The 24,415-nt window shown below is 40.7% G+C and overlaps 1 protein-coding gene across 2 annotated transcripts in view; it reads right to left on the reverse strand.

The window, feature by feature from the left end:
• Positions 1–24,415, reverse strand: part of cblb (Cbl proto-oncogene B, E3 ubiquitin protein ligase) — a 194,427-nt gene that overhangs the window by 100,666 nt on the left and 69,346 nt on the right. For both annotated transcript variants that reach the window (XM_043701075.2, XM_043701074.2), the window contains exon 2: positions 10,810–10,956. In XM_043701075.2, the coding sequence (XP_043557010.1) occupies positions 10,810–10,956 (147 nt within the window). The remainder of the gene's footprint in view (positions 1–10,809; positions 10,957–24,415) is intronic.

Genomic DNA, 24,415 nt, shown 5'->3' on the forward strand with positions numbered 1-24,415 from the left:
ATAGGACCAGATCGAGGCTAGCTCGGTCCCTCGTTGGTTCCATTACATGCTGCTCAAGAAATCTATCGCAGATTTACTCAACTCCTCCACCTCAAGGCTACTCTGACTGAGCTGGTTTGACTAATTACATACACATTAAAATCCCCCCATTATAATAGCTGTACTATGTTTTGCAGGCATGTCAATTAGTTATTTCCGTATTTATTGCCTGCCCCAATGTGATGTTATTATTTGATGGCCGATAGACTACACCGATCAGTGACGTTTTCTTCTTGGAATTCTGAATTTCCACCCAAATGGATTTGACCTCATGCTCTATTGAACCTATATCATCTCTCAGAACTGCTCTGATGTTGCCCTTACATGTCAGAGCTACACAACCTCCCTTGCATTCCTGTCTGTCCTTCCGAATAGTCTGGTGTCCCTGGATAGTTAATTCACAGTCATGACCATTCTGTAACCATGTCTCCATGATGGTTATCAAATCATATTCGTTCACGATAATGTGTGCCGCTAACTCATCAACCTTGTTACAAATGCTACGAGCACTCAAGTAAAATGCCTTTATGCTAGCTTTCTTACTGTCATAATTCACAACATCTAATATCTCCTGAGTTATCCTTCATTTTTGCTTCTTTCATAGTCTGCCTTGAACTTAAACCCTCCTGCATACATGCTAACCTGTTGCTTACTTTTTCATTTATCACCATACTTCCTGTTGTTTTCCCCTTCCTTTCCCCCCGACTCACAAGTTTAAAGTCCTAGTGACCACTCTATTTATTCTTTTCTCTATAACACTGGTTCCAGATTGGTTCAGGTGGAGACCGTCCATCAGTACAGATCCCCCCAGTTCTAAAATGGATGCCAATGCCCCTTGAAATGGAACCTCTCTTTCCCACACCACTCCCTTTGCCATATGTTTACTTCCCTAATTTTCTTGTCCCTAAGCCAATTTGCAAGTGGCTCAGGCAATACTCAGGAGATTATGACCCTTGAGGACCTGTTCCTTAATTTCCAAGGTAAATAACCAAGAGAAATTATGAAAGTAATAGATCCAAGGAAAGAGCATACAAATTGGTCAAACAAAAATAAGTAGATGTGACAACTGGGAGCAGTTTTGAATTCAGCAAAGGAGAACTAGCCATTTGGATACAGAACTGGCTCAAAGGTAGAAGACAGAGGATGATGGTGGAGGGTTGTTTTTCAGACTGGAGGCCTGTGACCATTGGAGTGCCACAAGGATCGGTGGTGGGCCCTCTTCTTTTTGTCATTTACATAAATGATTTGGATGCGAGCATAAGAGGTACAGTTAGTAAGTTTGCAGATAACACCAAAATTGGAGGTGTAGTGGACAACGAAGAGGGTTACCCTCAGATTACAACAGGATCTGGACCAGGTGGGCCAATGGGCTGAGAAGAGGCAGATGGAATTTAATTCAGATAAATGCGAGGTGCTGCATTTTGGGAAAGCAAATCTTTGAATACTTATACACTTAATGGTAGGGTCTGAGGGAGTGTTGCTGAACAAAGAGACCTTGGAGTGCAGGTTCATAGCTCCTTGAAAGTGGAGTCGCAGGTACATAGGATAGTGAAGGCGGCATTTGGTATGCTTTCCTTTATTGGTCAGAGTATTGAGTACAGGAGTTGGGAGGTCATGTTGCGGCTGTACAGGACATTGGTTAGGCCGCTGTTTGAATATTGCGTGCAATTCTGGTCTCCTTCCTATTGGAAAGATTTTGTGAAACTTGAAAGAGTTCAGAAAAGATTTACAAGGATGTTGCCAGGGTTGGAGGATTTGAGCTACAGGGAGAGGCTGAACAGGCTGGGGCTGTTTTCCCTGGAGCATCAGAGTCTGAGGGGTGACCTTATAGAGATTTACAAAATTATGAGGGGCATGGATAGGATAAGTAGACAAAGTCTTTTCCCTGGGATCAGGGAGTCCAGAACTAGAGGGCATAGGTTTAGGGTGAGAGGGGAAAGATATAAAAGAGACCTAAGGGGCAACTTTTTCACGCAGAGGGTGGTACGTGTATGGAATGAGCTGCCAGAGGAAGTGGTGGAGGCTGGTACAATTGCAACATTTAAAAGCCATTTGGATGGGTATATGAATAGGAAGGATTTGGAGCGATATGGGCCGGGTGCTGGCAGGTGGGACTAGATTGGGTTGGGATAACTGGTCGGCAGGGGCAGGTTGGACCGAAGGGTCTGTTTCCATGCTGTACATCTCTATGACTCTATGACAAAGAGATTGATTAAAAGGGGAAAAAAGAAGTACAAAAGTAAACTTGCAGGGAACAAACTGACTGTAAAAGCTTATGTATATAAAGTGAAAAAGATTAGAGAAGGCAAATGTAGGCCACTTAGAGTTCTTAGGGCTAAAGGGATCAGACGCTACGGGGAGAAAGCAGGAACAGGGTGCTGAGTTGAATGATCAGCCATGATCACATCAAATGATGGAGCAGACTCCAAATGCCAAACAACCTACTCATGCTCCTTTTTAAAATGTTTTTATGTAACTCACTACTCTTCAAAAGTTGCAATGAGATCTTTTAGGTTCATTTAAAAGGCAGACAGGTTTCAAGTTAACTTATGTCAAAAAGAAATTATGCAATTTCTAAGTATTCTGATCTTAACACACCTCATATGACCTCTAATTCTTTTACCAACCACATTAAATCTGCATTACATACAAAGGTGACTACATTTCAACAATATTTCATTGACTGAGCAGCACGTTAGAATATCCTGAGGTTATGAAGGGCAGTGTGAAATGCTAGTCTTTCTCGTTTTTCCAAAATGAGATTCTCAACATTACTCAAATGCAGCTATTCAAATAACAGATACAATTTTTTTTACCTCCGATTAGCCACAAATTTGAGTCCATTAGTCATTTCTAGCTTCTTCAATATACTGCTTTGGTGGTTGTTTAGAGTGAACTATATATTCTTGATAATCCACTAACCTGAATATATTTTAGAAGCTTCTTTCTTCTCTGACAAATGAGAAGAAAAAGAGAGAGATTATTTTGTCCCACCCATTCATGGTGATCTTAGGCTCAAGAACATGGGCAGACAATTATGAAACTCACTTCTGGCAATACATATCTATTCTATTCTAAGGTCTGTGAGATTATCTGTCCTCAGTAAAACAGAATATGCTGTCTTAAGCATATTCATAAACAAACAATTTACCTTGGGCATGGAAACTTGAGTGCAGCAAAATTTACTTTTAAACCTTTAGCCAAATTAGCTTGCCAGATATACTCAACCAGTGACCAGGTTTTTTTTTTAAGAAAGGTTGAAAAATTTGGAAAGAGGATTTCAATTTCACTGACCCTTCCCAGAACTGAGGAAGGGTGATCGGACCAGAAACATAGCTCTGATTTCTCTCCACAGGTGCTGCCAGACCTGATGAGCTTTTCCAGCAATTTCTGTTTTTATTTCAATCTTTTCCTTGTTATGTTAATACATCAAAGTTTATTCAGATACATTGGATCAGATTTGGTCCTTTCATAAAGGGTATGCACCGTTATTCATAGAGAAGTTGCTACTGTGTCTTAATTACCTGCTGGGATTTTTAAGGGGAAGGAATGTCAGAAGAGTTGGAAAGGAAGAGAAAGACCAAAAAAAAAAACAGGTATTTGACCCAAACATTCCACTGAATTCCTTCAAACGGTGAAATCTCTGGTTTCTTTTGTGGATTAACATTTCGCACAATTTCAAGAACAACCAAGAAAGAAAACTCTGAATAAAGCCTCAAGCACCCAAAGGAGAATGAAAGGTGAAGACTAAAGATTTTTTTCTCCATGAAGGAATAAGAAATGTTAACAATCTGGATTATATATCGAGTTAAATAGCTGGAGGGCTTTTAAGGTAAACACTGTTTAGATTTTGCCTTTCAAACAATACTGACTTTCCTTTATAAAGTCATACAGCACGCAAACAGGCCCTCCAGCCCAACCTGTCCCATGCTGACCAAGTTTCCCAAATCAAACTAGTCCTGTTTGCCCATCATTCCATATATTCCATCCCTTCACCTCAAGGTATCTCCCATCCACAGTCTCCAACTTCACAGTCCCGAAACCCCGCATCACCTGGTTGTACCTCTTACCAAAAATTCACAAACCTGACGACTGCCCCGGTCGACCCATAGTCTCCGCCTGCTCCTGCCCCACTGAACTTATCCCTTCATATCCTGACACCGTCCTGTCCCCCTTGGTCCAGGAACCCCTCACATACATTCAGGTCACCACCCACGCCCTCCACGATTTCCATTTCTCTGGCCCCCAATGCCTCATCTTCACCATATCAGTCCCTGCACTGTGATCCGCTGTGGCAAAAACCTTCAACCCCTCCGGTTCTTCCTCTCCCACTGACCCAACCAGTACCCCTCCACCAACACACTCATTCGATTGCCTGAACTGGTCCTCGCCCTCAACAACTACTCCTTCGAATCCTCCCATTTCCTTCAGACCAAAGGGACACCCACAAAGGCCCCAGCTTTGCCTGCCTCTTCTGCGAATACATGGAACTGTCCATCTTCCGTAGTTGCACCATTCCCACCTTTTCCTTCACTACACTGACTACTGTATTGGTGCAACCTCATGCTAGACCATCCCGGACATCTCCCTCCTCTTCCTGGACCTCTCTGTCTCCATTTTCAACTCCCACAGTTACCTGGACTATACCTCCTCCCACCCTGCTCCTGTAAAAACGCTATCCCTTACTCCCAATTTCTCTGCCTCCACCGTATCTGCTCCCAGGAGGAGCAATTCCACTCCAGAACTTCCCAATAGCGTCCTATTTCCAGGACCGCTGTTTCCCCTTCCACATGGTCGACAATGCTCTCCAGCGCATCTCCACCACCCTTGAACTACACCCAAACTACAGCAAAGGTAGAACCCCCCCCCCCCCCCCCCCCCCCCCCAGTCCTCACCTGACCAATGTCCATCCTTCCATTTCTGCCACCTACAGGCTGATCTCACCACCAGAGATATACTTCCTTCCCCACCCCTATCAGCATACCGCAGAGGCCATTCCCTCAGCACACCATCGTTAGGTCAACGCCCCCCCCCAAGCAATCCACCCTTCACTCCCAGTACCTTCCCTTGCAGCTGGGGGAGGTGTAAAACCTGTGCCCATACCTCCCCCCTCACCTCCATCCAGGGCCCCAAAGGATCCTTCCACATCTGGCAGAGATTTTCCTTCACATCCAAACACCTCATCTATTATGTCTGTTGCTCTTGATGTGGTTTCCTCTACATTGAGGAGATAGGATGCCAACTTGCAGAATGTTTCAGAGAACATCTCTGGGACACACTCACCAAGCAACTGCACTGCCCTGCAGCTGACCATTTGAACTCCCCCTCCCACTCTGCCAAAGACAAATCAGTCCTGGGCTGCCTCCACTGCCAAATCCTAGCTGCCGGATGCCTGGAGGAAGAACACCTCATCTTCCGCCTTGCTACCCTCCAAACACATGGCATCAACATCAATTTGACCAGTTTCCTCATCTTCCCTCCCCCCACCTCCTCCTAGATCTAACCTTCCACTTTGGCAGTGCCCTCTTGAACTATCCATCTTCCTTTCAACCCATCTGCTCCACACTCCATTCCAACCAATCACCATCACACACCCCCACCTGCATCTACCTATTGCCTTCCCAGCTATCTTTCTCCCAGCCCCACCTCCCCCTCTTATTTATCTCTCAGCCCCTTTCCTCATGCCACCGCTCTCCCCTTCCCCTCCATCCCCCCCTCCCCGCACATTCCTGATGAAGGGTTTATGTCCGAAACGACATCAACGCTCCTTCTCCTCGGATGCTGCCTGACCTGCTGTGCTTTTCCAGCACCACACTTTTCAATCCCATCTCTGAACCACACTCTGCGAAAAAGTTGCCACTTAGATCCTTTAAATTTTTCCCCTCTTACCTTAAATCTTTGCCCTCTAGTTCTGAAGTTCCCCCACCCCAAGGATTGTCTATTCACCCAATCCTTGCCTCTCATGATTTTATATACTTCGAAAAGGTCACCAGTCAGTCTCCGACACTCCAGTGAATATGTTCCCAGCCTATTCAGCCTCTGTACATAAGTGAGATCCTCCAACCCTGGCAACATCCTTGTTAAATCTTTTCTGAATCCTATCGAGGTTCATAACATCTTCCAATAACAGGGCAACCAGAACTGTACACAGTAATCCAAAAGCGGCTTCACCAATGTCCTGTACATCTCCAACCTTTGATCAAGATGGCAGCGGCGGAGTAGGCAGCATCCAGGATCCTGAACCCGAGGTTCATCCATCCTGTCCACTTTTCAGTTGTTTTTTTTAATGTTCTTTTCATTTTTGCTTCAAACTTACCGTCCGAGACACGCAGCATCAGCGACAACAGCATCGATGAGGAAGACAAAAGGCAGCTTCATCGGGGTCCAAAGCATGGTAGTGGTCTAGTGAGCCTGGTATAGGACTCTGGCAGATGGCAGCGAGGCAGCTGTTGGAGCCTGGAACAGGACTCTGGCAGACGGCATCGATAAAGCAGCTGGCAGAGAGGCGAGTACAGGAGCTGACATCGGCTGCAGAATCAGCTGCTACAGTGGCAGCAGCAAAACATGGCACCTGAGCAACAGCAAATTTGATACAGCTTGGTTTCAGTGCTGGCGGCACTGAAACAGTGGCAGAAGGGTTATGGACTCTCATAAGGTAAATCTTGTCTTTACTCTTAAACTTTTCAAAATTGTGCTGGACAATGTGGACAATAGAAGCTTTTCACTGTATTTTACTATATTTTCACTGTAAAATACACATGACAATAAAATCATTCATTCATTCACCATGACGCCCCAACACCTACACTCAATGGTCTGATAAATGAAGGCAAGCATGCTAAACACTTTCTCAACTACCTTGTTAAGAAATTTCAAGGAAAAATGTACCTGAACCCCTTGGTCTCTCGGTTCAACAATGCTACCTGACCCTACCATCAACAAGTCCTGCCCTTTTTTATCTTACCAAAATGCAATACCTCACATTTATCCAACTGAAATTCCATCTGCCACTCGTTGTCCCATTGGTCCAATTGATTAAGATCCCTTTGTATTTTAGGTTACATTCCCTACAGTGTGGAAACAGGCCATTCTGCCCAACCAATCCACACCGACCCTCCGAAGAATAACCCACCCAAACCCATTTTCCTCTGACTAATGCACCTAGCACTATGGGCAATTTAGCATGGCCAATTCATCTGACTTGCACATCTTTGGACTGTGGGAGGAAACCCACGCAGACACGGGGAGAATGTGCAAACTCCACACAGACAGTCGTCCAAGGCTGGGACCCTTGTGCTGTGAGGCAGCAGTGCCAACCACTGAGCCACCGTGCTGCCCATCTTAAATAACCTTCTTCACTGTCCCCTATACCACCAATTTTGGTGTCATCCACAGATGTACTAACCATGCTTCCTAAATTCTCATTCAAATCATTTGTATAAATGATAAACAACAGTGGACTCAGCACTGATCCCTGTGGAGCACCACTGGTTACAGGTCTCCAGTCTGAAAAACAACGCTACACCACCACTCTCGGTCTCCTACCATCAAGCTAATTTTGCATCTAATTTGCAAGCTCTCGCTGAATCCCATGAATCAAACTTTACTAATTAGTCTACTATGTGGAATTTAGTCAAAGGTTTTAGTAAAGTCCTGTAGACAATGTCTACCGCTTTGCCCTCATCTATCTTTTTGGTCATTTCATCAAAAAACTGGTCTACGTGGCCTATAATTCAAAATACACCAGAATAATCTTTACTTATAACGAGTTTATGCTAAAAACACATATTTAAGAGTGTTGACGGGAAATTAAACAACAAATATACATTATCGTTCCTATACTACAAGATACGATTACTATTGGGAAGACAGATGGAGTTTTAACAAAATTGAAAATGGTTAGATGACAGCAATTATGCCAGCTCTCTATTCCAGATTTCAAATTTAATGACCTAACTGTGACCATATAACCACTGGTGATTGTCATCTGGTTCACTGAGGAAGGAAATCTGCCATCTTTACCTGGTCTGACCTAGATGTAACTGCAGAATCACAGCAAGGTGGTAGACTCTTAGCTGCCCTCTGACCAGTTAGGGATGAGCAATAAATGTTAGCCCAGTCAGTGACAGCTACATAACATGAACAAATCATTTTTTAAAATGTATTCTTATGGCTCAACACAACATTGGCCTTTAGTGCCCAGTTTGCAAGTTTATTAAAAAATGAACAAAACGCAGAAGCAATCTGAATATTCATAAGGCAAACTGAACAATTTGAAAAAAAATGCTAGAGAAAGTCAGAAGCTCTGGCAGCATCTGTGGGCAGAGAAACAGTTAATGCCTAGAGTCTACTCTGACGCTTCTTCAAAACTGGATTTGGAAGTTTGCTTTTATATAGCAAACAATTTGCCCCTTACATTGCTTTTGTTGTTAAAACCTCATCTCAGAAACGTGTTCCACTAAACTGTGACTATTTTACATAACCCACACATGATAGCACACCAATACCATCAACTTCTTGCAGTCATAGACCTGCAAGTCTGTAAAATCACAACTCAGGGCTAAATTCACACTAAAGAGCAGAAGCAGCATTCACTCCTAATCATTGGATCAAATCAAATACCAAATCTTGCCATATCCAGTCATCAAAATTGGCAGGCAACTAAACCACAGATAGGGAGAGGTGGGTCCATGATCATCATCATCATCTAAAAGGTGGAGCCAAATACATCCGTTCTAATTATAAGACTGACAAACGAGTAACGCTCTTCATCTAGAAGTGCCAAAAGTGCCTTTCCCTGAGCTTCCCATAAACCATGCAATTTGATACACTCCACATGATATGACAAAACAGCTGACTGCACTGGATTCAGCAAAGAATGTACGCCCCAACAACATAATAGCTAGACAACTGAAAGCCTGTGCTCCAAAATGTGACACTCCTAGATAGTTGCAGTTCATCTACCAAACAGGCATTTACTCTGTGATGTGCAAAATTGCCCAAATATTTCCTGTGCAGAAAATGCAGGGCAAATCCAATCCAGCCAATTACCTCTCCATGAGCAAAATGTCACCAAATTACAGCAAATAGCACTTATTCAGCAATAACCTGCTCATCAGCACCCAGTTTGGGCTCACCAAGGATAACTTTGCTGCATAGTTTAGTACATTCAAGGCTAACACATAGCTATTTCAGGTCTCAAGGGAGGGGACAAAAAAGTCAAGTGATGCAGTAGATCAGTTGTGTTTGTGCTGAATGGCAACAGGCTATCCTGTCCACTCCTGTTGCTATTTCTTATGTTCTGTTTCTAACTAGAAATACTCTAATCAACTCCCCTTGACATTGAACGGAATTATTCTTGTTAATTTCTCCAATATCAATATCATGGGCAAAGTGGTCACCATGCAACAGACACTTTACGGAAATAGCCACATATTGCGATTGTAAGAACAAATCAAAGGTTGGTTATTTTGCTGCAAATGACTCAACGTCCAATTCCCCAAACCCTTTCCACCATCGAAAGACAAAAGTCACAAGTATGATAGATTCTATCGAGGATGCAGGCCCAACACTCAAGGACAAAGCAACCTGCTTGAATGCTGGCCCATCACCTGAAATATTTATGCCATCAACCGCCAGCACATTTTATTGAAATGTACAAAATTGAGAAAATGCACTGGAGCAACTCACCAAACATTCATCAATCGCACCTACTAAAGCTGAAAGCTCTATCACCCACAAAGAGCACAGAAAATGTGTGGGAACACATAACCTTCAAGATTGTTAATTATAAGTAGCCTGGAAACATACCATCCTTACATCATCATGAGGTCAAAACCCTGAAAGATCCTTGTTGACAATACAATGCAAATGCATAAATCGTGAAAAATACAGTGAAGGCTCACCCTCCATGTTCTCAAGGGAATTAGGGACGGTCATTGAATGCTGGTCTTGTCAGTGGCATTTACATCCCACAAACAAAGGGGCAAAAAAGCAGAAGCTGATAGCCAACAATGGACTTCTGCTACCAAATGTGTTTCAAAATTCACAATGAAAGCGGTGTTTCAATTGAGGGTCTAAACATTTGTATATTGCAGTGACCGGTTATTGCACCTTATCTGCAAATCTACTGCTGCGATGAAGCAGTCAAACTATGAAATGCTGCAAAGGTCAAACCAGAGAAGATAATCTATATGTATTGGAAGAATCTAGAGAAGTAGCAAAAAGCAGGAACAACAGCATTTCACAATTAAACTGTATAATGATGCAATGCATGGGAGTTTGGTAATATCTTTTTTCATGCACGACAGGGCAATAATTAATGTGTTATTAGGGATGGTTGCTAAAAATTTACATTGTCTTAGCAGAGTATTAGGTAACAGAATAAAATTCATCTCTTGGTCAGCTGGCTGTAAGGGAATTAAATTAATTAAACAGTTTCTATTAAATGGGTTCTGAGCTTTGATCAAATGCACAACTGCACACAAAATTCAGTTCAAAACTACCACTCAAGTCTCACTCAAAAGGCATGAAGATAAACAAAAAAAAACTGTCTACTATAGGAAGATGTGTTGAGATTGGCAAGTATACCATGCTAGGCCTGTTTGCAACACTGACAAATGCAAAAGCACTCCTTTTCTCAGCACTGACACGATTCACTTTGATCAGAACATGATTGAAGGACTTTTTTTAAAAAGCAATTCTGCAGTTATGCGAAATTTGCAATTTGAAAAATAATCATTCTATGTACAAAAAAACCTTCATACTCACTTGTCATCAAAAGCCCATTTCCAAAATTCAGCAGCATCTGCCTTTGTGATGCGAAAATTGTCACCCTGAAAATGGCCAGATGGGAAAATGGCCTTGATTTCTGCCAGCATGTGACTAAAGATGAGTGAGAGTTTTGTAAGATTCCTCCTAGAGAGAAGAAACAGACAAATTATTTTAGTGTACCCTAAAAGAGATAGTCATATATCATTTAGCATGTTGAAATAGCAAAACAAAACTGAGCACACAAAAACTTTGCAGTTTTCAAATTTGATGCACTACTGTTTGGTAAGTTTTAAAAGAACTTATTTTGTGCCTCTCTTACCAAGCTGTTCCTCATGTGTACACTCCAGGAATTGCTTCTATTTCATGCCCACAGAGTCACCTCTAAAGCCCATGAAGGTTCTATCTTTGACCGCCATCTCTTCCTCATTCACATGGTACTTATGAGCATAAACATCCTGATGTAAATTTTTTTTTAAATCAACTTCCTCTGAGATGTTATGATGCACCTCTGGAACTGGTGGAACTTGAGTCCAGGGCATCCAGGTCAGGCGTAGGTTCACAATCACTGGACCACAACAGCACAAACCAACCCCATGTACTGTACACAGATAAAATCTAACCACCTGTCACTGACTCTGACAACTTCAGACTCAATTATTCCAAAGCTTTCCTGGCTGCATTTCCATCTACAGCCTTTGTAAACTTCTGATCATTCAAACTGACTGATTAGATTAGATTAGATTAGATTAGATTAGATTAGATTAGATTAGATTAGATTAGATTAGATTCCCTACAGTGTGGAAACAGGCCCTTCGACCTACAAGTTCACACCGACCCTCCGAAGAGTAACCCACCCAGACCCATTTCCCTCTAACTAATGCACCTAACACTGTTGGCAATTTAGCATGGCCAATTCACCTGACCTGCACATCTTTGGACTGTGGGAGGAAACTGGAGCACCCGGAGGAAGCTCACGCAGACATGGAGAGAATATGCAAACTCCACACAGACAGACAGATGCCTGAGGCGGGAATTGAATCAGAGTCCCTGGTGGTGTGAGGCAGCAGTGCTAACCACTGAGTCACCGTGCCACCTGTGCTTGCACAAATCACACTTACAAATCACCCTACCCTCACTGACTTGCGACATACAATGGCCAGTTTTCCAATGTCTTTCTACATTTTCCTTGACCTTGAACTTAGAATATTTATCTTGCTTAAACTCCTTCACATCATTTCTCCGCATTTGTTACAACCCCCACCCTAGAACATTTCACGGGCAAACGTTTTATGGCCCCATAACTTCTGTATAGTTATTAACCCAAAGAATAATTCAAGTTGCTTCAAAGCTTGCATTTAAAAGTTTTAAAATCAGAGTAGCATTTGGCCTGTTCACAATACAAAAAACATTTAAAAATGTGCTTTAGGAAGGCAAGAATCTAACACGATACTGAGCAAAAAATGACCCAACTAGCTTGGTAATGCTAGTTTCTCTCCCTCACATCAATGCTCACTAACCTAAGTCACAACAGTCTTCGCTTCCTCTTTGCAGCTACTGGGTTTACTTGACATGTTCAGTCTTAGAGGGCAAACAGCCTACTCTTGCTCCCATTTCTTAGGCTTCACTGCTAACATACAGCAATTTCCTTGCTTGTGTTTCTATTTTAATATTAGTCTTTTAAACATTTCACAGATTATCAAGGAGTTGATGTAAGGCAGTGCAATTAAGTCAGTAAAGTTAACAGTAGATAACTGAATTGAAGTTGCAAGATTTGTGGTATCACTATGAGACCAGTGGTCCATTATTGGAAAGGCAAGTTGGAACACTTTGAATTCCATGTAGCCATTGAGCAGCTGTTAAGGTTGCAGAACTCAAGATGCAAGAGAAGGCTGAAAAAATTAAAGGAGCTTGAAACATGGATGGGAGAGGAATGATGGAACAAAAAAGATTACAAAATGATTATTTGACAGCCCAATGAGTCATGAAGTTGAAGTGCAAATCACTTCCCAGGAGCACGAGGGCTATGGACACTACCATTGGTGGGAAGTGAAGTTGAGCCTATGGCAGTGGCATCATCCATGTGGTTCAAAAAAATTAATGTCACAATCGATGTCAGCACTATAGCATAACCAACAACAAAACCACTTGACTCGTAATCCACAAGTTGCACTGGGAACTAGAGTTTTACAGACGAAATGTCCTCAAAATTAAATGAACATGGCAAAAAATATCATACACTATTTTAGTTGCTTACCTAAGTAACTAACAACAGTCCTAGGTTAACTGACATGCTGGATGAGGTCAAAATCATATGCAAAAGATACATAAAATTACCATCTACTGTTACAAGTGCAAAACTTCCAACATATTCATTTGATCAAAGCAGCATTCAGTTCTGTAAGATTTAATTTCTGATCAATTTTAAAATTACATGTTAGCAAATACTAATGGTCGAGTTATTCACTGACACAGTATTGCGGTTCTATTCCTTTCTCCTTTTAGGTTTTTAGTACAACACATCAGCAACAAAAATCTATGATCTCACAGTACTTCTTGGATCGAAAAGGCAATGCAAATTGATAATGAAAAGTGAATAATGGAGACTTCTTACAAATTAAAAAGGTTTTTACAGCTGCCAGAAAATCAGTTGTAGCATGATTATAAAGAAAGACCTTGTTTAAATGCACAAAGTGAACCCATGAACATGTGAATTAGCCTGCTGTTCACTTTCAAAACAGAAATGTAAAGGTAACCTTACCCTTATTTACCTATATTTTGGTGTCATCATATTTTTTATTTGTTACATAAAGAATGCAAAGACTATGTGACAACCCAGGAGACAAGAACAAGAACTCATAGACTACACAGTTAACATAAATGAAGTGTCTGGGCTCGTTTGCCCAAACTGTAGGAATAGTACATATACAGCACAAAGCTGCCTCAATTTTGGCATGCATTGCATGCTTCATCAGCATGGAGGGCACACAAAGAAGCTGTTGGAAATGGCATTGGCATCTTCACAATATAGTAGGCATTATAATTCAAACATGCAAGCTGCGGCATAGTCTTATGTCTAAGTCGTGGCATTTTGATAACACTACAGCTCCTAGCTGTACGATAACCCTCCTACAGAGAAAAATAGCTTCAGGAAACACTGAACTGGACTCACCCATTTGACAGGTGAGATTGTAAATCAGAACTAGTTCCAAAGTAGGGGTCACAGAAACCTTAAGCAACTTCATACCTTTCAACATAATCAAAACATAATTTTCCCAAAACTTTTTCAAGGAACAAATGAAGACAAAACTGAACATTCACATTTGTAAGACTGCACTGTAGCTGAATTCATGCAGAATCAAATCAGATATTTGATCTCTAAATCATGAGGAATTCAATTATCAGTTATTCATCCCAATATTAAAGTGCAATCTTATGTATAATGTGAAACATAAGTAGGCCACAACAGAGACTCCAAAAGCTAGTTTCCTCACATACACAATAAAACATGAATGCTTGGTAAACAGGAAACAATTGTGGCTCTAAGAGCTGTTCCTTTTTGAGGTATTTTAGGTGTTGGAGGTAATTTCCTTGAATTTCAGGAGCAGCAAGTGCTGTTTTAAATGCAGTTTCATTGTTTTGAAACTTTGGGGAAAAAATATCAAAACAGCGGCATTTTTAAAAGGAGGAAGACAGACAAAAGGCAGCGATCACATGGTCATTGAGGGAGAGAGAAAAAGAAACCTACGCTGCTAAATGACATAGCAGTGAATCTGCAGTTACTGCCTTCGCTATTTGAGTTCGAGTTTATGTATATCTGGACATCGCAGTGCGTCTAGGAAAAATTAACAAACAGCAAATTCACAGCTGATCTTGGAGGAACCTGTGTGGGAGAATTCAAAGTACAGGAACAGATAAGTGCATAGTTTTTAATGTGTAACCTTGCTGTAAGTCTGCAGTAGTGAGTAGAGTGGATTCTTTCTTGAATATGTTTTATTGAGATCCATCTTTTGATTAAATTTTAAAAATATAAACCATAAGTACTAAGTTAGCCTGGAGTACTGTTTTTTTCAGAGCAATAAGACGGTGCTAATTTCTGGGTGTGGATCAAAGATGGCCATTAGTAGAGTGATATGCTCTTCCCGTCGGACGTGGGAGTTTAGGGTCAGTTTCCGTGTTACTGATGATTATATCTGCTGCAAATGTCTTTGGTTGCGAATCCTATCCCATCGCATGGATCGGTTACAGCGGCAGTTAGAGGCAATGAGGAATTTAGAAGAGCTAAGGGATGCGATAGATGGCAGCTATAGGAAGGGAGAAAAGTTGCAGATACAGTGAGGGAGATGGGTTAAGTTCAAGAAAAGTAGGAGGGGGAGGCAGGAAGTGCAGGAGTCTTCTGTGGCTATCCCATTTCAAAATTGTATGCTGTTTTGGAAAATTTTGGGGGTGATGGACTCTCAGGGGAATGTAGCATGAACAGCCAAATTTCTGGTATTGAGACTGACTCTGATGTAATGAGGGCTTTGTCGGGTTTCAAGTGATCCATTGTGATAGGGGACTCTCTAGTCAGAGGTACAGACAGATATTTCTGCAGCCAGCATCAAGAAATCAGTATGGTTGCCTCCCTGGTATAAGGATCAAGGATGTATCAGAGAGGGTACAGAATGTTCTCAAAGAGGAGAGGGACCAGCAGGAGGTCATTGCACACACTGGAACTAACGACAGAGGAAGAGAAAAGGGTGAGATTCTGAAGGGAAAATATAGAAAGTTAGGCAGGAATTTAAAAAGGACGTCCTCAAAGGTAGTAATATCTGGATTACTCACTGTGCTACGAGCTAGTGAGGGTAGGAATAGAAGGATAGAGCAGATGAATGTTTGGCTGAGGTGCTGGTACAAGGGAGAAGGGTTCATATATTGGATCACTAGAATCTCTTCTGGGATAGAAGTGACCTGGACAAGAAGGATGGATTGCACCTGAATTGGAAGGGGACTAATATACTGGCAGGGAGATTTGCTCGAGCTGTTCAGTAGGATTTAAACTAGTAAGGTGGGGGTGGAACAAAGGAAACAGTGAGGAAAGAGATCAATCTGAGACTGGTACAGTTGGGAAAAGGAATGAGTCAATCAGTTAGGGCAGGCAGAAACAAAGTAGAGACCAATGTAGGACTGATAAATTAAACTGCATATACTTCAATGAGAGAGGCCTAACGGGGAAGGCAGATGAACTCAGGACATGGTTAGGAACATGGGACTGGGATATCATAGCAATTACAGAAACATGGTTCAGGGATGGACAGGACTGGCATCTTAATGTTCCAGGATAAAAATGCTATAGGAAGAATAGAAGAGGGAAAATAAGGTTAAGGAGAATTCAAAGGTATTTATAAATACATTAACGATAAAAGGGTAGCTAGGGAGAGAATAGAGCCCCTCAAAGATCAGCAAAACTGTCTGTGTGTGGAACCGGAGATGGGGAAGATACTAAATGAGTATTTTGCATCACTATTTACTGTGGAAAAGGACATGGAAGGTATAGAATGTGGTGAAATAGATGGCGACATCTTGAAAAATGTCCATATTAAAGAGGAGGAAGTGCTGCATGTCTTGAAATGCATAAAAGTGGATAAATCACCAGAACCTTATCAGGTGTACACTAGAACTCTGTGGGAAGTTAGGGAAGTGATTGCTAGGCTCCTTACTGAGATATTTGTATCATCGATAGGTGCAGAAGACTGGACATAGTCTAATGTGGTGCCACTATTTAAGAAAGGTGGTAATGAAAACTCAACAACTATAGACATTGGTGGTGAGCAAGTTGTTAGAGAGAATCCTGAGGGACAGGATTTACATGTATTTGGAAAGGCAAGGACTGATTAGGGATATCAGCATGGCTTTGTGCGTGGGAAATCATGTCTCACAAACTTGATTGAGATTTTTGAAGAAGTAACAAGGAGGATTGATGAGGGCATAGAGGTGGACGTGATTTGTATGGACTTCAGTCGAGTGTGTGGTGCTGGAAAAGCACAGCAGGTCAGGCAGCATCTGAGGAGCAGGAGAGTCGACGTTTCAGACAAAAGCCCTTCATTCGTGATGGGTCCACTGCTTTTCGTCACTGATATAAATGATTTCAAAGTGAACATCGAAGGTATAGTTAAGTTTGCAGATGACACCAAAATTGGAGGTGTAATGGACTGCAAGGAAGGTTACCTCAGATTACAACAGGAACTTGATCATATGGGCCAATGGGCTGAGGAGTGGCAGATGGAGTTAAAATTAGATAAATGCAAGGTGCTGCATTTTGGAAAAGCAAATCAGAGTAGGACTTATACACTTAATGGTAAGGTCCTGGCATCTGGTTGGCATGGATGAATGGGACCAAAGGGTCTGTTTCTGTGCTGTACATCTCTATGACTCTTGTAATTTCTCCTAAATTAGTGCACAATAAATTCTAAATTAAATTTTGAGAACACATTTTATGAATACTGTAACTATAATCTTTATTAAGGAAGGTTCTGTTCATACAACAGAAAATTGCCAAACACTTTTAATCCCTAACAGTTTAATTAACTTTAGGCAAAAAGATGGTGAGTCAATTTAAGGAGTATTTCTCTCCAACAGTAAGTTTGGCTTCTGTGCTGAACAAAGAGGACTTTTGAATTCATTCTTCTCAAATGGAGAAGACAGCAATTTTTGTATACAAGATCAGAAAGTTTATTTTAAATCAACTTAATATTCAATTGAAAATTAGGCTGAAATTTGGTTTATGAAATAGAACAAATTAATTGATAGTTTGCATAAATGATTTGAGGATCTGAAGAAGAAAAATCACCTCAAAACAACAGATGCACAGCAAACTTCCTTTTATTCTTTCATGGCATTTGGGCAGAGGAACTTCACAGCAAAGTTGCAGTATGGTTACAGAATTGACTAAGTTGGCTAAGACTAAGGATGTTTCTCAGATAGAGGTAGCTTGCATTGAGTTTACCATAAAGCAATTTTGGGTCCAATATTCTGTTACACTTTCATACATGACCTATACTTTGGTGTAATAAAAATAAAGTCACTATAACTCAGTAGGTTTGGCAGAATCTGTGGAGGCAGAAGTAGAACTAACATTTTGAGTCCAATTTGATTTATCTTCAGAACTAAAAAGGAGCTGGAAAATGATTTTTTTTGTATTCATTCGTGGCATAAGAACTTCATTGGCTGGCCAGTATTTATTACCCATCCACAGTTGCCCTTGATAAGAGGAGGGTGAGCTGTCATTTTGAACTGCTGTAATCCATTTCATAAGGCTGTTAGGAAGGGAGTTCCAGGATTCTGACCAGCAACACTGAAAGAACTGCATAGTATTTCCATGTCAGGATTGAGGATGGCTTGGAGGAGAACGTCTGGGTAACAGTATTGTTGTGAATCTGTCTTGTCCTTCTTGATGATAATGGTCCTGGGTTTGAAAGGATCTTCAGTGGTTATCTGCTAGTGTTTAAGAAAGCATAGGTTACTTAGCTTTATATATAGGAGGGAACGTTATAAATCACTAGTCAGATTTTAGCTGGAATATTGCAGCTGATTTTGAGCACCACCTTTCAGGAAAAACTTCAAGGCCTAAGAAAGGGCACAAATGAGGTTTACCGGGGCATTAGCAGACCTGTGGAATTACATTTTGAGGAGAAGTTACAAAAGTCAGTTCTCTTCAGAATACAGAACGTTAATATGTGACCTGATAGAGGTTAACACATTAACTTCTTTGATAGAGACAGGCTGTTTGTCCCGGTGAGTGCATCAATGAGTTGACATCATAGATTTCCAAACAATGGAAAACAAAAAGATTCAGAAAGGAGAGAAAAACATATTTTTCCAGAGCGTTATAGAATCATAGAGATGTACAGCACGGAAACAGACCCTTTGGTCCAACCCATCAATGCCAACCAGATATCCCAACCCAATCTAGTCCCACCTGCCAGCACCAGGCCCATATCCCTCCAAACCTTTTCTATTCATATACCCATCCGAATGCTTCTTAAATGTTGCAATTGTACCAGCCTCCACCACTTCCTCTGGCAGCTCATTCCATACACATACCACCCTCTGCGTGAAAAAGTTGCCCCTTAGGTCTCTTTTATATCTTTCCCCTGTCAGTCTAATTGTTGAGTTCTACCTTAAAAGATGCTGAAAGATGATTGTATAAATAATTTTAAACTTTAAAAGAAATTGGACAGTTATTGGATAAATGCTGGCATGTGCGACTAAGTACAAGTGCTTTTTTAAAGAGGCAGCACAAGTCCAGTTCTGATATCCAACATTCAATTGTGGACTTTTTAGCAACTGTATCTATAAAAGAGGCATAAAGAACTTTGGCCAACTTGACCTGTATTTCTCTTATGCAAAGATTGGGAAAATTGTAAATGGAATAGATTTATATTTATGCGATACATCATGACATCCCTCAAACAATTCAAAGTGCATCACATATAATTAATTTTACCCTGAGGTGCAATGCATCTGTTAAGTCTATAAATTTTAAAAGCGACAATGGTCACTTAGGTACACAACTATAAAATGGCCGCTTAGGGAAGACATGGAACAATCTCCAGTGCTCAATGAGTAACTCACAAACCGAAACATTGATTAAGGTGGGAGATGGAAGAATTTCCAAATTAAACTTCATTTCATAAGATCATGATGGCATGATTAACAAAATAGTTAGCTACACAAAAATAGTGGAACTAAGTTTCTATTTTGTTTCTCCCTACTTTGAAATTGTTAGTTTTGGCTTGGAATAGCATATGCATTTAACTTAAAGAAATTTAAATTTAGGTTTATCCACAATTTGAATTTCAGACTTATGAACTAGTCTGTCAGAAAATGTTCTACTACAAGCCAGCAGCTAAGTATAGTCATACCAAGACCACAAACCTTGTGGATTTTGCTGGAAGAGGTTACAATGTAAGTTTTATGAGCTGCAAAAAAAGCTAACAGTAGCCCATTAACTCTCCTTCAAACATCATTTGAGAAAATGTGATATTAACTCAGGCTATCAAAAAAGCAACGTCAAGGACAAAAGAGGCGCCACACAGAATATTTATAGAGTCATAGACATGTACAGCACAGAAACAAATCCTTCGGTCTAACTCATCCAGACTGACCAGATATCCCAATCCAATCTAGTCCCATTTGCCAGCACTTAGCCCATATCCTTCTAAATCCTCCCTATTAATATACCCATCCAGTTGCCTCTTAAATGTTGTAATTGTACCAGTCTCCACTACTTTCTCTGGCAGCTCATTCCATACACTACCCTCTGGGTGAAAAGGTTGCCCCTCAGGTCCCTTTTATATCTTTCCCCTCTCACCCTAAACCTATGCCCTCTAGTTCTGGACTCCCTCCACTCCAGGGAAATTACTTTGTCTAGTTACCCTATCCATGCCCCTCATGATTTTATAAACCTCTACAAGGTCACTCCTCAGCCTCCATTGCTCCAGGGAAAACAGCCCCAGCCTATTCAGCCTTTCCCAATAGCTCAAATCCTCCAACTCTGGCAACATCCTTGTACATCTTTTCTTAACCCTTTCAAGTTTCAGAACATCCTTCCGAAAGGAAGAAGACCAGAACTGCACGCAATATTCCAAAAGTGGCCGAACCAATGTCCTGACAGCTGCAACATGACCTCCCAACTCCTGTACTCGATACTCTGACCAATAAAAGAAAGCATACAAAACACCTTCTTCACTATCCTACCCAACTGCAACTCTACTTTCAAGGTACTATGAAACTGCACTCCAAGGACTCTTTGTTCAGCAACACTTGCTAAGACCTTACCATTAAGTGTATGAAGTCCTGCTCTGATTTGCTTTTCCAAAATGCTGCATCCCACATTTATTTAAATTAAACTCCATCTGCCAGCCTGAGCCCATTTATCATCTTATATACAAAATGAAATACATAAATCCATATTCAATATTGAACCAACTCTTCACTGAAAACTTTAATTGCTGGAAAAATGAGGAAGAGATGGTACGTTGGGGCTTACTAAACTCAAAGTACATATCTCAACTGGACTGTCAAAAAGAACTAGAAACAAAGACTAATTTGGCTATGGGGATCAGATGGATCTAAGTTAGATGGTTATCTTTCTCAGTTACCTACATAAGACAAACAGAAAAGCAGCACATTGAAGCCTTCAATGTTATATTAAAAAAAGACCAATCTTCTTGATAAACCATCTCCACTTTGCTTCAAATATACACCCACTACAATTTCCCCATGATAATATTTTGCACTGTATCGGTCTTTTCTTAAATACCAATTATGATTTGACCAAAGATGTTAAAGTTATATAATAACTTGGGCAGAAGTTTGGAAATCAGCATGAAATATTTCCTATGACACAAACATTATACTTAAGTTGAAGACGTTTGAAAAACTCAACACGCCCTTCCAGATAAGTACTCAATTGCATTCTATAAATGTCAACTCAAATACTGATGTTTTACAAATTATATTTTGCTGAAAGCATTCTTTCTCTGTGTGACTGTGCAAAGATGTATAACTTTAAAATAAACTAGAATGCAACAAAATGGCCTTCCTTCAACTAAAATTATTTGCATTAACTCAACCATGGAAAGTCTAACAGGGCCAAGATGATGTATGTGGATATGTTTACAATCTCGCTCAAATTTTAAGCTACTTGAAAGAAAAGTGGAAGGTGGTAGCAATATGAGTAACAAAAAGAGATCAATCTGTAATGTCATTTATTAAAAGCCACCCTGATTTGCAAGAAGTGTAGAATATATAAATAGTGACCAGGAGGATGATATGAAAGTCAGAAGAGGAATAAATGGGCAGATGAAGTGCAACTATGACACAAAAGGTCTGATCTGAATGTTTAGGCTGAATTGCCCAGTCAGGCATTCAAATCTGTTGACATCAACAATGTTAATATGAAGCTGGAAAGGCACTGGTAAGAATTTCAATTAAAACACATGTTTAAAAATCTCTTCAAAGGATCTGGCTGTCACTAACCAGGCCTGACAGATAGTAAACTGGGCATTAAAAAAACAGGGTACTGCAGAAATTGCTGGAAACTCTCAGGTCTGACAGCATCCATGGAGACAAAGCAGAGAGTTAATACTTCAGGCCCCATGACCCTTCTTCAGAACTGATCATAGCTAGGAAATGGTTGGTATATGCACTAAAGATGGATGTGGGAAGAGAACATCCTCTCTCCCTCTGGGCTTCATTTCCACCTACCATTTACTCCTACCCTCTCTCCATTTTCAGCAAATATACCAAACTTTAACAAGCTACGATCAGTTCTGAAATAGGATCACCAGATCTGAAATGTTAATTCTGCTTTGTCTCTATAGACCTGTTGAGTTTCTCCAGCAATTTCCACTTTGGTTAGTAATCTAGCACTATGTTTTTGAACTCAACCAGATGAATGCGCCACAATGACCTCCCCACTGTTCCTGATTATAATTCACCAAGATATAATTAATGCTAACTGTAACTGATGAAATTATTAGTTTTCTATGTGTTAAGCAAGTATTGTTTCTTTGTGTAATCACATTGACATTTGTTATTATGACTGATTTTGTCACTCCTAGGACTGTTTCAATATTTTTTCAACAAAATGAAGAAACAGATACAAAGTTCTTTTCGTGAATTATTAGGATGCTGCCAGTTGATTAGAAAGGAACGTACAGGTGTAAACTTTCTTGAACAATTGCATTCATTCACAGAAGATGGACGCCACTGGCCAGGCGAGAATTTATTGCACATTTATTGTTGCGCATAATGAGATAACAATTTGGGTCGTATAACAAGGCAGAGGGTATTGAATTAAAATAAGGAGTGATTACTTAGATTTGTGACAGCCAGACAGTTTGGCACTTAAGAGTGAAAAATCCTAAAAGCAGTGTTCTTACCCTGGTAGCAGTGGGAAAGCAGATTCCCTGGGGAGTACAAACAGATCTTTTTGACTGAGGAAAAAGCAGGTCAACAATACAGTCAGGATGGTGTGTGGATTAGATGAAAACTTGCAGGTGTTAGTGTTCCTATACATCTACTGCCCATGCCCTTCTAGGTGATAGCGCTCGTGGGTTTGGAAGGAGCTGTCAAAGAGAATCGGTGAGTTATTCCACTCTTCCTTGGATGGGTGCATACAGCTGTCACTGTGCATCACTGTTTGAAGGAATAAATGTTAAGGTGGTGAATGGGATGCCAATCAAGCGGACATATTCATCCTGGATGGTGTCTTTTGTTATTTCAATACCTTTCCATCACCTTACTGACAATCTTCCAGATTCAATGGGACAATCATTGAACAAACACTGGGGTCCTTTATGAAGCTAGTCCCACAATCATTCGGGCACATATTGTGCAAAATAAATTTCAGTGGATTGGATATCATGTCCTGATGGCCAAAGAACCTTCTCATGGTTATTGTGCTAAGGACAAAGAAACTTCTCTTAACAATGAATTAGAACAACAGTCGAAAAGCAAAGAAAGGGAAGAAAATCTTGCACATCAGATTCCACTATCTTTGAGCATATCCTGCCTGTTTTAAAAAATTCTCAAGGTCAGGTTCGTAGGAGAGTAGTCTGACACAGAACAAACGACCAAGAGGCGAGTCTGCTAGAATATGGGCATTTTATTCCCCGCAGCGTCGCCAAAACCAGGTCTCATCTTCGGGTCTGGCTTATACTCACTCTACATGTTACCGGAACTGGGAGCCGTCAGTTCTCGTAGAGCGGTTGCCAAAAACCCACGCTCGGCGGTTAAACGTAACCCCGGAGCAGACTCACCGAACTGGAGACTTTTCCAGCTGATATACTCTTTTCCAGATATAAACATTCATGTGAACAGCAGAGCAAGGCTAAAAAACACATTCCATTCTGGTTACATACAGATAAGAAGATTCACACGGGGAGGTGTGTAATAAGATTCACACGGGACTAAGCAACACCTCCATTCCGGTTAGATTCACACATGTATTGGGATATAATTTTTAACCGTTTCACCACACTGCCCCATGATGGGGGCTAAAACATCATTGAGTCACAAACTGGCTCATTTCTTGTTCGAAATTTCTAAGTCTAAGTATCTATCATCCTCGAATCAAGGTACAGCAGACGTTAATCAACACTACGTAACAAACTACAATTCATTAAATCTTATCTCCTTTATAATGAAATTGAAATTGGGATAAGAGGCATTTGGCCCACCAAAAACTAACATGCCCACGCTATCTGTCCAATTTTTTTCCATTTTTAAGTTAAATATTTAAGAACATGGTCCTGTAAAAAGATTGATTAGAAAATTCACAATAACCTGACTCTAAGGGGTAATCTTTACTGATGAGGGGAAGGATTTGTTTTCATTGCAAAAAAATGCAAATTTCTAATTAAAATGCTTTGAGAGGGTAGTTTTTTTAACGATTGAAATACTGACTCGCAATCTTCAACCAATCAAAACACATTAAACCACATACATTACATGGTTCTTTAAAAATACATCAATACACATCAGCAGAACATGAAAGAAATCTCAAGTCTGATATTTCTTCCATTTGGCATAACATACACACTAGTTTTGACAATTTAAA

The sequence above is a fragment of the Chiloscyllium plagiosum genome, unplaced genomic scaffold (genome assembly GCF_037043375.1).
Source record: "Chiloscyllium plagiosum isolate Xiang-an unplaced genomic scaffold, Cpla_swu_hap1 HiC_scaffold_12, whole genome shotgun sequence".
Classification (NCBI taxonomy): Eukaryota; Metazoa; Chordata; class Chondrichthyes; order Orectolobiformes; family Hemiscylliidae; genus Chiloscyllium; species Chiloscyllium plagiosum.